General features: G+C 35.4%; 1 protein-coding gene across 10 annotated transcripts in view; it reads right to left on the minus strand.

The window, feature by feature from the left end:
- LOC129794241 (uncharacterized) overlaps positions 1 to 15,280 on the minus strand; it is a 57,851-nt gene that overhangs the window by 15,186 nt on the left and 27,385 nt on the right. For 3 of the 10 annotated variants that reach the window (XM_055834932.1, XM_055834942.1, XM_055834934.1), the window contains exons 3-5: positions 9,787 to 9,902; positions 9,083 to 9,545; positions 8,033 to 8,700 (exon numbers count right to left, since the gene is read on the minus strand). In XM_055834932.1, the coding sequence (XP_055690907.1) occupies positions 8,033 to 8,700; positions 9,083 to 9,545; positions 9,787 to 9,902 (1,247 nt within the window). Of the gene's footprint in view, positions 1 to 8,032; positions 8,701 to 9,082; positions 9,546 to 9,786; positions 9,903 to 13,994; positions 14,170 to 15,055; positions 15,167 to 15,280 lie in introns of those variants that run through there. The other 7 variants (XM_055834937.1, XM_055834940.1, XM_055834939.1 and 4 more) reach the window with 6 other exon arrangements.

The following is a 15,280-nucleotide window of genomic DNA, read 5'->3' on the forward strand; positions in this document are numbered from 1 at the left end:
CACGTATACACATTTAAAAAAAAAACAAGAGTCATACAAAATTTTTAATAATAGAATATCTACCATCGAATTATATTATATACCTACATATATGTATATTGGCATGTATATATGTATATTTATAATAAAATAGTGCCGCAGGTTGGAGGGGGGGGGGGGATAAAACACAGAATGGAGGTTCTGTGAAACAGTATCAGTTGGAAATGATTTTAAAATTTATAGTGTGTCCACTGAACCCGCGTTGTGGATGCTCCACGTTCTGGAAAATTCAAATGGTGGTTTTTATGAAATTTTCCCTATGCTCCCCTGTATATTTCCATACAATTCTTCTTGTATATAGTTTGATTGCAAAGGTTTTTAATTCATTGCGACAAAAAATAAAATATAAAACGTAAAATCTCTTCACGGTGAACTTCCTGAAGCTCTCTGAAAAGCTTGCTACTATCAATAAAATTCAAGAGCTTTATAACCTTTCAAAGTGTTAAAATATCAGTTACCTAATTTATATACATATTTTTTCCAACCTATGCAAATAATTTTTAATTCATATTTTTTTAGCAAAATAAATTTTTATTCCAAACCAATGAGTTTTTTGCAATCTTTCCTCTGAAATCTACTCAATCGAATTTGTGTTTTAAGCATTTTCAGTCCAGTAAAAAAAATAATTACAGCGTGTTCACAAATTTGAATAAAAATGAAGTTTTTTTTTAATTAAGTGAAAATTTACAATTCAAAATTTCTACTTAAAAATGTAGTCATTTGATGTGAAAGAATATTTTTATTTTAAAATATTATAATTAATTTTTTCTCTAACTTTTGTGACATATAATGCAATCTGAAAAACATGAATTATACTTAAATAGATTATAGTTAAATGAAGTAACCTAATTCTTAAACATCGTTGCACTGCATTCTGACTTCAAAGAGTTTAATATTTAAGGTTTAATTCAGGTGTTTTAATTAAATAAACAAAGTGAAGTCAGCAAAAAATCCAAAAGTAATTAAAAAGATAATATTATAATATATTAATATTTAATTATCATGAAGGATTTAATCAGTAAAATGACATCTCGACAGTATGGACCTCGAATTAGCATATTCCAACTGACTGTGTAGTATAAAGTTTTAAATGAAAGAGAAATTAAATATGTCATACTCTGCATGGATTCCGCATAATTAAAACATTTTATCTTTCTGTGGAGATTTTACTTTAATTTTTTTTTTACTGTTTTCTTAATATTTTGGTTTTTTTATCTTTTGAATCATTTTTGTAGTTTATTTTTAAATTATTTTTATTCTGTTTCAGCTATTTACAAATCTCGAAAAGTCCTTCATTTCAGAGGGTTAATGTAGGTTTAAAATTGGCAAACAAATTTTGGTTGTTGCATAAAATTATTAAACATGCCATAACAATTAGACATTAATTGAAAAATTATTATTGGCAATAATCGAAATAGAGGTGATTACAAATCGAAAATAAATTGGGGTTTGCTAATTTCTACATTAATTTTACGATCTGTCAGAAACTGTTAAATAACCGAAAAACTATTAAATTAATAAATGCGCAGAGGTGGCCACATAATGACATATTTGACAAATTAAACTAAATCAATATGTCAGAAATTATGTGTTTTGTATTTATTAATTTTATTTTTAGGATTCATAAAAGATCTACTGAGGTCTTTTGAAGTATAAGAAAGTTCTGAGCTTTTTAATTGTTCAAATACCTTATTTCACAAACTTTTTTAAAGCACAAAGAATATCCCTGAAAGTTTCTATTGCACACTATAATGAACGAAAAGCTTCATTAAGAGAGAAAAATAATTAAGAAAATATTCCCAAAATTGATAATTCTTATAATTGATAGTTTTTTTTTGCATGAATTCCTCAAATTCATAAAGAAATAGATAAATTAACCTTCGTCATGCATGAAAGTTTCTTGAACCTCTCTTGCTCTAAAATAGAGTGTCTGTGGGAAAATTCTTTAACACAAAAGACTCTCTCTGTCTCTTCTAAAAATTTCCCTTGTTGTTCACGTCACTTTCCCCACAGAGATGTTTGTTGTGTGTATAATTTGGTTCAAAAATTAATTTGAAATGTTTTAGCGACGAAAATAGAAGAATTTGCACGTCAGCAAAAAAATGACAAATCTCCCAAATGCTCAAATATTAATAGAAAATGCCTGTGGTTTAGAGAGAAATTTACTCCGCGTGCAATAACTCTGTGTGCCCACGGTGAGACTTTCGCATGTACATAGCAGCAACTCCCCTGAACTTTAAAGCACACACGTGAATTAAAGTCTCTTAAATGTGTCCTTGGGTAATTTTGTGAGTCAATCTTCTTGTTAATAGGCCCAAGTGGAATTAAGTGTACGCCGCGCGCTTTTATGACTCGCACGGGGTGGCACGCGGGCTGTGGCGCGGGGGTGACGCACAGTTAATAATTTAGCATAATTTTGAATGGTAATACCGCGGGATGCTGCTGTGCATGGTATGATTTGCAATTTAGCCAACTGTAAATATTTCATTTGGGCAATTTTCATCACGACGACATTGTATTTTTGTGACAATTAACTCGTACACACTCGACATCCCAATTTTCTCATGATATTTCACACAAAACAAAAATACCTCACCCATTTTCACGTCTACCACACCCCTCAAAGAGCTGTTTTGGCTTGTTGTTGCGCTTAAAACAAAGAATTTGTCACATATAGAATCGATAAATTGAATGAATTTGCGGAATTTGTCGCGGGACAAAAACAAACTTTTGAGAGCTTTCTTTGGTGCGATGACTTGAGTTTCTACATTTAGATACTTGTTTGGATACCTATACAGTTCATAATTGAAAGCTTTCTTTACTGATTTTTGAGGAAATAATCGTGGAAGTTGCAAAAATTAACCATTTACACTTTTAATTAAAGAGTTGTGATTAGTTTGATTTTTTTATATGGAAAATTATGTGAAATTCGGAATAATATAACACAACCCAATATTTCCTAATTTCTTTTCAAAATAATATTTCTTTGTGTCTTACAATTTTTTTGATAAATCATGAAATTGAACATATAGCTTTCCCTGTTTCTATTCCAATATTTATATACTTTATGATCTAATTATGTATAAATCTATACATATGTACAGAATATTATATAGGGAACAAAGTGTGGTTTACAACAATGTGGTTTAATCATAATCATATCATTTCAATTAATCTTAAAGATTTCCGATTTAGATAAACTTCTATCGAGTTTATTCGTCTAAAACTCTTGATATACAAAACCAAAGTGAACAGGCGGTAACTTGGAAGAGCCTTAAATCATAAGTTTTATGAGAGAATTTTGCAATATAAATTCATTTCCTAACATAAATTTCTTTTTCAACCTTTATTTGTTTAAGAAACATTTATTGGACAGAAAATGGTCCCCATAACTGTTCTATTTAGAATTTTATCTCATGCTTTTAGGATAGAAATTCCTTTAAAGCTATAAAAGTTATTTTATCTAAGTTGACTCATACTCCCCTAGGAAAGAAGAAATTTCGTATAAATATTCTAAACTCCTTTAAAATAAATTGAAAATCTGCTTGTTCTTATTCTTTAGAATTTTTTAATCAATAAATAAATCAAAGTTAAATCATTGAGAATAAAATAATTCCTGGAAGACCATCACGCGACACTAAAATTGCGCACTTCTGGCTTGTGATAGGATTTTCCTGACAAATATACTCACAAACCACCACTTACAATCCACTATGTTTGCAAAACCCACCCCCGCGACGTGTAGGAGGCAATTTAGCATTCATGCAACAGTGGAGAATTACCTTCAGTAATGACTAAATCGTTTGTCATTTCATGGAATGTTGGTGGAAGATTATTAATTGTGGTGTCGAGTGGGCAGCAAATAGCATAAAAAAACGAACTACACACACTTGAACATTTTCACGAACAATAGCCTAGTGAGAGAGAGTGGAAAGCCTCACACAAAAGCTCAGTGGGGTGGTGGAAAAAAATTCCTGGCACGCGGGTTGGAGGCGACAAAAGCACACTCAAGCACACACACATAGAGCACCTAAAACACGGGGGTATGAAGCAGGTGGGATGGTGGAAAAGGTGAAATTTTTGGTGTGAATAAAAGAGGCAACTTAAACTGATTTAGTGTCACGAAATTCACTACAACACAGAGGGTGTGGGGGTGGGTAGGTAGTTTAAGGGGAGTAGAGAAAAAAAAAGAGCGAACGAGTTAAAAAAGAACTTTGCGTGTACTTAATTGTTCAACGGCTCGAGTACAATTAATTGAGAAAATCTCGCTAGTGCTAAATTGTGCACAAGCCACACATACTTCACAAAGGAGGTATCTCTGGTTTTGAGCAAGGAGACTCAATTGAGCTGATGTTGCCGTACAATATACTAAATGTCACCGCAGGTGAGATTGTGCTCCTCTCAAAATGATCTCTCGTCACAACACAATGTGAAAATTGCCACATTACACGCGCTTCTTTCCCATCTGCTTTATATTTACCACGCGGATTCCTCTTCGCGCTTCTTTTACAGCCATCCCCGCGCCTTTGGCATATCAAAAACTCACAGGAGTGACGGAGACACGGAGCCTAATCCGATATTTCTATCTCATCATCATCGTGAATTAGCTTCTCATTTTCTGCGATTATTTCTGGTTAAAAGGAATGTAATGCCACACACACTTTGGAGGTGGAAAACTACAGATTTTTTGTGAGTTTTTCACGAGAACCCTTGACGAAGAACTCGTCTAATTTCATCAAAGCTTCTTCAATGTGTTTAAAAGCACATAATTTTGATCAATTTCACCAAACAAGATTAATCAATGAATTTTCTTCATTATGAAGGTCAAAGGTCGCGTATTTTCCAATAATCCAAAAGAACTCTGAGGTACAAGAAAACAACGCGATCTATAAATTATTTTCATTATGAAAGAACACTTTGAAATTCTCAGAAGAATTCTTGGGGCAATGAGAAGTGTTTGTTCATTTAAATAGAGTCTTGTCTGTCAGTTTTAACTCGACAGCAAAAGCTCTCTTTAAACTTTAAAAACTATCTGCAGAAAACTTTGATTATTCTTAGGGAAGACTTGGTGAAAGCAAAAGAATTCTGTGTTGGACAACTCACTCTGTGAAGAAACTAAATTTAGAGTTTTCACTTTGGGAAAAAGTCTGAGAAAAAGCAATATTGGAATATTGAGAAAAAAAAAGTCTTTATTGAGTAAATCCTTAAAGCAGGCACGTTGCCATATAAAGACTTTATTAAAGAAGAAATCTGGCCAAGATTTACTCAAAAAATGCAGTCAATTACGTCACTATTGTGTTTGGCCCATACTAAATTGAATAAACTCCTTTTCACGTAAGAAACACAATTACAATGAATTGATTATCCCCTTGGACAGACAATTTTGCTTTTCGCAAATTCCTGCTTCGCATTAGATTCACATATATAGTGGAGAGAGAGAGAGCTAAATGAGAAAATAGACCGTTCCGTGGGATGCTGTGAAGCACAAGGCCCCACATGAAAAACATGGCACATCTTATTCCACCTTTTTTTTTTTTTTCAACAAAATCTCACCAATTCCGCCCCGTGAGATGATAATATTTGCGCGTGTGAGTGTATGTGAAGAGCAAAAAATAGAATCACATTTTAGCACAATCACGGTCAAAAGAATTTCCTTCGTGAAGTAATCTTCGCAATTTTCATCTCTCGCTAGTCATATTTTAATTGAAGAGGAAAAATTAATAAAGCTTTCTTCACGCACTTTGTAGCAAAATTGGACACGTTACCGTGTGACGGGCCAAGAAAATTATATATTTTGTCTTTTCAGCATTATAAATAGGTACCTGTAGCATAAAATATCCGGTCGACTTAGCATGATCTTGAATTTAGGGAAAATCGTGAAAATTCTATGAAAAATAGAAGAGAATTTTGAAGCTTGAGATACTAGACTATTTTGTTGATTATATATATTTTGTATGCTATATATAAATCTTTATAGGTATGGTACACATAATGTTGAGAAATTTTTAATAATTCGTCAATTCATTTATATCAATTCCCTGCACGTTCTCTCAATTTCTATGCAAAATATGCTCTCAAGCAACCCCGATGATTTGCAGAGGGTATATCAAAGAGAGGGATGGTCGGACGGCAAAAATAAAAAATTATATTCAGGTATTTTCCATTATAAAATATTCTCATGCCGGATCTCCCCACCTTTTATGTGGTGAGAGCTTTTTTTTTTCATTCTTCCATTTCTTCCAATATGTTTTCAAAATTATTTTATTGCATTTTATTCAAGTCTCGAATGGGATGCTGAACACCAAAAGAGCCCTGAAGAGACCTATCTTTTATGCGACAACCATTGAGAAACATCTCATATTTTATTCATTTCTCCTTGACCCTTTCCCCTTAACCGCTACAAAGGTATAGAGCCAAGAATCTTGCTCTCTATATCATGTTATATAGGTACACACACATTTCTTTTTATGCTCCATATTTTACTCAAACCAAATTCTGATTTACCACAAAATTCACAGAGAGAGAGAAAAAAATATACGAAGGAGAGCTTAAAATACTTTTTGCTCCCATCACTAATTTATTGATGGAAAATCCAGTAGAGAAAATTCGTTTTCTCAATGTTTTCTCACACTGTAATTTGTCACTATTTTGTATTTCCTGCTGAAAGAACTTTTTGCAGAAAGCTTTCAAATAAATGATATATACAAAGAACACCCCCACCCCCGCTTTCAGGTCTTATCGATTGATGCTCCACCTTGTGCTCCACTTGTACATTTCACTGCAACTGATCCCCACAATGCAAATGCGAATCATTTGCAATCTTATGAGACAAGCTCATCGGTGAGAACTTTATCTCTCTGCTACTACATTGCAACACTCCAAATCGATTTTCACCTTTTGTATCAATTTTTTTTGTGTCACCTCCACGAAAGTCCCAAAAGATTAGGAAAAAGAGAGAGAGAGTGAGAAAGAAATAGTATTATAAGGGCTTCAATTCGAGTGAAAGAATTCCATGCAATCGGATTAAATGTCGAGTACACAATTTAATCGACACTGAAGTCTTAAATCTTCCTGATCATCGTGTTCGATTGGCGGGGAGCATTAGAGCGTATTTGTTCGCTTGACAAACAAAACCACCCCCTCAGCTTGAAAGCTGCTCATAAATCAATCGATATATAACCACCCTTATGCTTCCATATGGCAGAAATTTCGGAAGCTTCAAGTGGGAAAATTCTGTGAGGAAGTTCGAGCAATTTAATTTAGTTCAAAGAGGACAAAAAACATCCCCTTCAAAATTGGAAACTAAGAAATTTACGGAAATATTTCGTTAAATTAAGTGAAAATTATGCAGTGTAAATGACAGGACTTTATACGGAAAATGCTTAATTTTCATGAGTGAAAAGTTTCTCTCGCTAAAATACGATAGAGTTAATGCTTTGGGAATATCCCGCAGAATGGATGATTTTCATTGTGCTCTCTGACAAATACGGAATGTTTTGCATACCTACATATATCCTTAATAAAGTAATTATTATATACTTACGTACACACATACATAAATACATAATAAAGGAAATAAGGGCTAGTTATTTTTTAGCCTTAAAAATTAAGATTGGAAAATAACATAAAACAATCTAAGGGAAGTTATGACAAAATATATTTAAAACAATTTAGCAGAATTTAAGAAAATTCGGAAAATTCATGTGAAAGAAAATGAAACAAATAGCCCCAAGTTCCCCTAATAACAGACAACTATTCACAATAAGAAGTATGAATTTTTTTGTGTTGTAAATATGCATGGCAGAATGCCACAAAAATGGTAAATGCAAGGATAATTTTGACAAGAAAAAATTCTAAAAGAATAAGAAAAAAACACCCCATTTCTTTATAGAATACAGAAGAACAAACCCTAATGTGTCAGTCACATTTCATTGGAGGGGGTATACAGCCAGGAAAATGCGACAGGATTGAATGCCACGGGAATTCGTGGTACCTTCTGTCGGAAGGAATCTCTCGCAGCCGATGAAGGGTTCTGTGGCGGCACTCTCACGTCCCTCTCGTTTGTTATGATTACCACCAACGAGGCCATCACTCAACTTGGGCAAATTGCGACAAACGCCCGTGTCAGGAGCGGCTGATTGAGATGGATGGCCAGCCAGTGGTGCGGGAAGTTCCTCAATTGTGGCGCACTGAGGGGATTTTGGTCGCAACCCTATGCGCCCTTGTGAGTGAAGCATGGCCAGAAGAGCTAATTCCTGGAGGCAACCCTCAACAATGGGAATGTAGGCGGGATTCATGATCTCAGGGCGCTTCCGAACAACCGATGCGAAATCAATGAGCTCACGAATTGCCGCATCCAATTCCTCAGCTTCCTTCTCACGCGCCAATTCTTCCACACCCTCTGCCACAATACGCTCCGAAGCCTCAGCAAATGCTTCCATCTCTGACAAATCCAGCCTTTTGGGGGCACTACACTGACACTCTCTAGCCGCACACAAGAGACAATACAGAGGTGTTTCAATCACCGTGAATACGACATTTGTGTCCGCTGAAGAATGCAAACCATTCGAGGGCTGTGAATCACTTTGATGGGGTACGGATTTAATGGTGCCCAAAAGATCTGACACACCTGTGTCTGATGCCTTCGCCTGGCTAAAAATACTTCATGACGCACTCATAATCTCTTCACAAATGCACTCATTCATGCCAGGGGAGAGTATCTGGTGGGGTTTTTGTGCAATTTATTGCATCATTTTTTAACTAAAATTTCTTCTAATTCATTCGGTTAGTCCTCGAAAAAATGGATGATTTTCTTCCATTTCTGTGATAAATTAAATAAAAATCCTTTCGGAATTGGAATAAAATAAAACTCATTTTTCCCAGAGCTTTCAAGCTAAAAAAGCTTTAAAAAATAAATGATTATCCTTGGAAAAATAAATTCCAAAACGAATGATTAGAGCTTTCCCGCCAATTTATGTGTAGAGTGCATATCCACCCAGATACTCACACCTGCATGTTCACAATAACCTATGCAGCACCACACCTATTTATTTGCTGATTGTTTCGATGACATCCTGTCTGATCTTTAGGGCCACCATCCAAGTCACTGTTGGTATGACCAAAATCACGATATGGCTGCGATTTATTGTCCGCCAAACGACGCGGTTTCAGTGGCGGGAGGCACGATACCCCCTTCCTGCGTTGCTGCTGTGCCAGAACACCACGCTGTTGCAGAGCATTCAAATCCTCAGCGATTGTCGCCCCCGCGGCGGATTCCCCAACACGCGACAGTTTCGAGTCCAGCGACAAATCTCGGTGGTTCCCCCGCATTGCTCCATTTGCCGCACTCCCAGCGGCTGTACCCCCAACTACAGCATCCCCAACAGATTGTGACCGTGTCTTTGGTGGCCAGCTGAACTCACGCCGTGGGCGACGACGATTTATGCGGAGTACCGTGTCCCGATCAATTTCCCGATATCTCGATCGACTGCGCCTCCCACAGTCTGCTAATATTTCCGTGGAAAAGCCATTAATGCCTAATCGCAGGTGATATTTTCATCGGCACCATATTTGAATGGTGAAAATTCCTCCCATTCTTGTTACCAATCTACCTACCACCACCACCCATCATCCATCCTCCGCACACGGGACAGCATTAAAGCCACAATAAAGCCAAAAAAAAAGCTCACTCCTAAAAGCTGGTGGAATTGTACTTAAATATATCACAGAAACCAAAAAAAAACTCACCCGGATTATTTCCTGCTCGCCGTTGTTCTTCTTCCTCCTCTTCTAGCATCTTTAAAACTGCTGAATTTGCCAAATTACCGGGTTTGGTGGCGGCAGGATTGTTTTCGAAGTCAATTCTGCAATAAATTGAAATATTTAATTAACAGAAAATTAAGAAAATAATTTAAGAAAATTCATATCAAAGACACTACTAAAGTTCGGTAATTAAAAGAATTAAATGACGCCCATAACCAAGTTGAAGTGTATAAATATATAATTTGGAGTAGATAAAGATAAGGTAATATTTTTGAGATAAATTTTATTTTTCTGACAAAAAACTGTGTCAATCGGTGTAAAGAATTTTATTTCAATTTTATTTCAAAATCCAACCAAAGAAAATTGTAAAAAATAACCAAAATGAATGGCAAACAAAGCATAGATTTTTTCTCCTTATTATGCTTCGTATGTCGTATTTGCCATGTGACCTTTGTGACCTTTTAAATCATTATTAATGGTGCCAAAATGGATATTTGGTGTTCAATTATCGGGACTCGAATGTTCATCAAACATTTAATTCCTTAAAAGGTTCCAAAGCTGAACATTAAAACAAATAGTGAATGCGCCATTTTGCTTTGTGCCAAATGTCTCAATAAGACATGTTCCTGGAGTGCTCTCGGAGCAAAACTATTGTCATGTACTGTGAAAGGTACAAGAGAAGATTATAGACAGGTATCCAAACCATTTGGCTGAAGCTTTGTAGAGGACAAAAGATTTCAAATTAAATATTTAATTAAAAATATTTTTTTTTAATTTCCAAAAGAAATTCTCAATTTTTTAAGTCACCAAAAAGGGACGTTTTGCCCATATAAAAAGCTGAGAGATTTCTAGTATCAAATTATTGATGACCATCATCGTGTGAAAAGGTCATGAAATTGAATTAATACGGAATCGGAAAATTATGATTTTCTCCATTTCGGAGATTTTATTTGAATTTTACCAGGCGCAATATACTGTCAAAGAAAATTTCCACCCTTCTCTTGAATTTTCAATATTATCATAAATTTTTTTTGTAGTAAAAACTATTTCAAAAAATATAGTAAATTTCATTGACTTCTTCCACAATATTGTACGTACGCACATCAAAAGCTCTGTGCAATACAATTTTCAAATGATAAATTACCCTAAAAGCCTTTTATAGCATCCTCCTGAGCTTGACTGATTAAAGGATTTAAAGTCTCCTCCATAATAGGTTTCACATTTTATTTGCCAAACATTGAATTGTTTGCAAAATCCAAATGCACAAATCACTAAACTTTATTTAACCTCTCACCAAACAACTTTTCAGCTCTAATCTCAGCAGATTTTCTCCCCCAAAAAACTTTCCTCATTAGCGCTTAATCTCACCATATAGAGAGAAAATCCATTATCATATTTATGTAATGTACTATAAACTAACGCGCAGAAAGGGTATCACGAAAAGTCTGGTAGATGCGATAAATTACATCAACCAGTGCTGCGGATAAAAGTGAGAATAGGAAATTGGCTTATTATTTTCAGTTACCTATACGTACAGAATAACCTGCGACGAATTTAATTAGTTTGCACACATTTGCGGCATTTTGGCTTCCCACGAATGCGCCCCATAAGCTCTTTAGTGAGAATTAGGGTGAAAATTTGTTCTTTTTATCATCTACACAAAGGCGATGGCCTGTGGGTGAGTGAGGGAAAAATTAGTGGTTTGAGTATAAATTCGGGAAAAACATAGTCCACAGCAGATTTCATCATTTATCAAATAAATTACCGGCCTTGGGATTTATATATAGAGACAGTCTCGGGCGACATCATGAAAATCTAATCGTGCACAAGTCGATGATGACTTTTGGTTCGCCTCTTGTTTGGTACTCTCCCACCATCACAACGGTGTTTCGCTGAGCATAATTTTCTCATTTATTCACGGATTTTGCCGAACATGCTTTGGGCTTTGTGTCCCTATACCCCAGCTATGTTGGGATTACTAGCCACACAAATTTCACCACACTTTCCACCCATTATCCCTTATTATGTATCCACCCATACCATATCTCCATGTATACTGCAGTGATATCCTTCAAAATATCTTCCCTTCGCCCCTTGTACCCCACTGCTGCCGGAAAAGACAACCCCTAAAAGTAAGACTCTAACACAGCTTAATAATCACAATTTACACAGCCACCCGGAGTACTTTTTACCATGAGTATTTTTCGAGTGAATCTCAGCCGTAAATATTGATTTGAGAGTGGTTGGAAAAACTCGGAGAAAATCCTTTGGAGCCACAGCAATAAATGGTGGAAGAAATCGTAAATAAAGATGAGGGTTCTTTTCAAAAGATTTTTCAAAGTTTATAAATTTGATATTTGTCACAACAAAATATGATTAATTTACAATTCTACTCTCATTTCTCATTTTTTTGCGGTCACTTCCGTCTGTGTCTCTCATGACATTGCTGTGAAGCAATTTTTGATGTAGTAGGAATTAATTCACGGTCATAGCCTTAGCCTTCACTGAGAGAAATCATTAATTTCATCACTTTTATATTTTAGTTTTATTTATAAATAAATTTTCTAATCTTTCAAGAACCTTTAATCTCGATAATAAAGCATATTTATGGTCACATAACTTTTATAAATTTAAAATCATTCATTCAGAATGATTGAGGATCATTCAGAAGCGAATTTTCATGAACGGAAAACCTTCGCTACATATATTTTCCACAACTAAAATTGTACAAAAAAAAATTTCCCATAGAAAAAAATCTCTAATCATATGCAAAACATCCAAAATAAAGAGGAAAGTCAGTTTGTGAGTGAGTGGTGGAAAAATCGTGGCAAAGGGTTTCTCCGTGAGCTTTTTCCCCCGTATCACACAGTAAAGATCTTTTCGTGATTTTTTCCCCTTAACCATGGCTCGACGGGAATACCAGGTTTATCACGATTCAACCATTTGTATATTTATGCACGCACCCCCCATCAGACATTTCCAAACCCCCAAAGAGTGCTTTTTCCTGGCGGGAAGCACCCCATTCGTCTCCCGGTGTGAGATGGTGGTGGTGGAAAAACAGCCACAAGCGGTGCGGGTTCGATATATATTGTATGCAAAACTCTGGACAAAAAGCAAGCACACGAAAGATTCATAAAAATTGCTGAATCGTCTGCTCTTGGCAGAGGGCCTCTCCTCCATGGTATTCAGGGCGGATGGGATAGGATGTATGTATGTAGAAAACGCTTGAACGGAGCGAAAAGCCATTCACCATGCCGTTCAATGTGAAGAGCAACAAAATATACACGGATTCATCTTGCTGTGATAAATCTGATTTGCTTCCAAATGACTACCCCTGGGCCTCACCCGCCCTTTCACCATGGACCCATGAAATGGCTTTTCGACACCACGGAGCCACAATGGGCGGTGGGTGCTCTCAGCCCAACCTCTTCGGACAATTGACGCAGAAATGACCGATATTTAAACACTAAGTGGTTGCTAATGTGTCTTGAGTGACTCTCAAGTGGATGGGAAAGTGAAGTGGAGGAAATTGCAGCGATTAGAGATGGGGCAAGGGGCAATTTATCAACCACCCTCAGGACAGAGCTGAAAGGGAATTGAAAATAACATTGGGACGAATAGAGGTTCCGAAAGGTCTGAAAGCATCAATTTGTCAAAGGGAAGTTTTTTTCAGTGAGACCTTTTCTTGAATTTTGGAAATTGCCTTTTAGGAATTTCTCAAAATGTTTTTTTTTTATATTATTATTTAAAGTTACAGGATTTTTGGAGATCAGGATATAAGAAGAAATAATAAGTCAAGAAGGTCAAGAATAAAATGAAGTTTTCAATTCTTTCTCATCAACTTAAATTCCCACTAGATGTCTCCACTGTTTCTTGGCCATCTAGTGTTAGAAATATCCCTTTCTTCGTTTCATTCTTAAAATAAAGATTTATTAATAATTTATTATAAACACTCTTCAGAACTTTCAAATTAATTCTTTTTTCACGAAAAAAATAACTTAAAAAATTTTATTTTTCCCAAAATATAATCTTTGAAAATCTCAACTCTGTTTAGGAATGAAAATCGCCAACGTGTATTTTTCCTCCCAATTAAATTAGTGTCTAAATTCGTCGATAGAACGATGAAGAAAACTCAATTGAGAGTGCTTTTAATCAAATTGAGTTTCTGTGAATAAAATTAAATTTTCCAGTACCTGGATCTCGCTACTGTGGCCATTTATAATGGGGTTGGTCGTTCTTCGAATGGCTTCTGGGTGGAAGAGGTTCGCACGTTCTTTTTTTTGTTCTCCTTCAAATGGGTCGATTTGTGCCGCCGATTGAGAAATTATCAAGTGAAACAATCACCTTTTTTTCAATTATCGCTTTTTCCTTTTCACATTAAATTTTCACGCCAGAGTGTGAGTTTGGTTTTTTTTTGTAGCAGCACGCGGTGAAAGAAATCCACCAAAGAGAAAAGAATGTTTCGAGTCGGAATGGAGACAGAAATAAATGAAGGACACGATGGGGGCGGCAAAGTAAGATAGTGTTCAATTTTTAGTGGGTGGGATGTGAGAGGAGAAAATCCCCAGAATAAGCAATAAATCAAATAATCTCCATTTTAATGGGAGGCAGAGGTAATTTTGCAAAATGCTAATCTCAAAAGATATACACACAATCATTATAGGGATCTTTTCTCATTTAGTTGGGGAAATAAATTACTATTAATTCTTGTAATTCAGCTGACTTCTAAAATCCCTATTATTTAGGAAATTCATTCAGTTTATTCGTTTTAAATTAGGCCAAAAAAACTCTCCTTAGTCAATAATTTTTCTTTCGTGGAAATAATTAAATTTTACCTTTTTAGGATATAAAAATTTTTAGAATTATTTTATTTATTTTATTTTTTGATAAAAGGGGTGCCATCATACCTGATGATTCCCCTAAGAATTATTTAAAATATCAAACTTGAATTTTAAAGAATAAAATTCAAATTTATGCAATAACTTTATTAATAAAAATCAAACGCTTAGAAAAGCTTCAAAGCTTCCGCATAATCATAATGCAGACAGACTATGGATCCACCCCTGCCGCCCCCGACGTGTGGTCTAGAGGGGGTTTTTCTCTGATAATGTGCACGACTTTTGTGGTAATATGAAAAATTGCACTGATAAAATTAACACATGTCCCATATTGAGTATAATTATATTCTATAATGTATGTGATATATTTTATATGGTGCACAAAGGCCTTTAAAATGAAACACCACTCCATTCACATTTAAAATTAATTGCGCAATTTATGGAGCACGCAATATACACACGATAGGGTATTATTTAAATTTTGTGACCAAAAACCACTCTCTCCGCCTTCTTCCATCCCCCCATTTCGTTACCCCAACCCCTCCCGCGCACCGTACCGCACACCGGAAGCTGCGTATGTAGCAGAGAGAGAGATGGTATTATATTATTTTTGAAATTTTCATTGAAAATGAAGCACTGCG

This window comes from Lutzomyia longipalpis, chromosome 3 (assembly GCF_024334085.1).
Source record: "Lutzomyia longipalpis isolate SR_M1_2022 chromosome 3, ASM2433408v1".
NCBI lineage: Eukaryota > Metazoa > Arthropoda > Insecta > Diptera > Psychodidae > Lutzomyia > Lutzomyia longipalpis.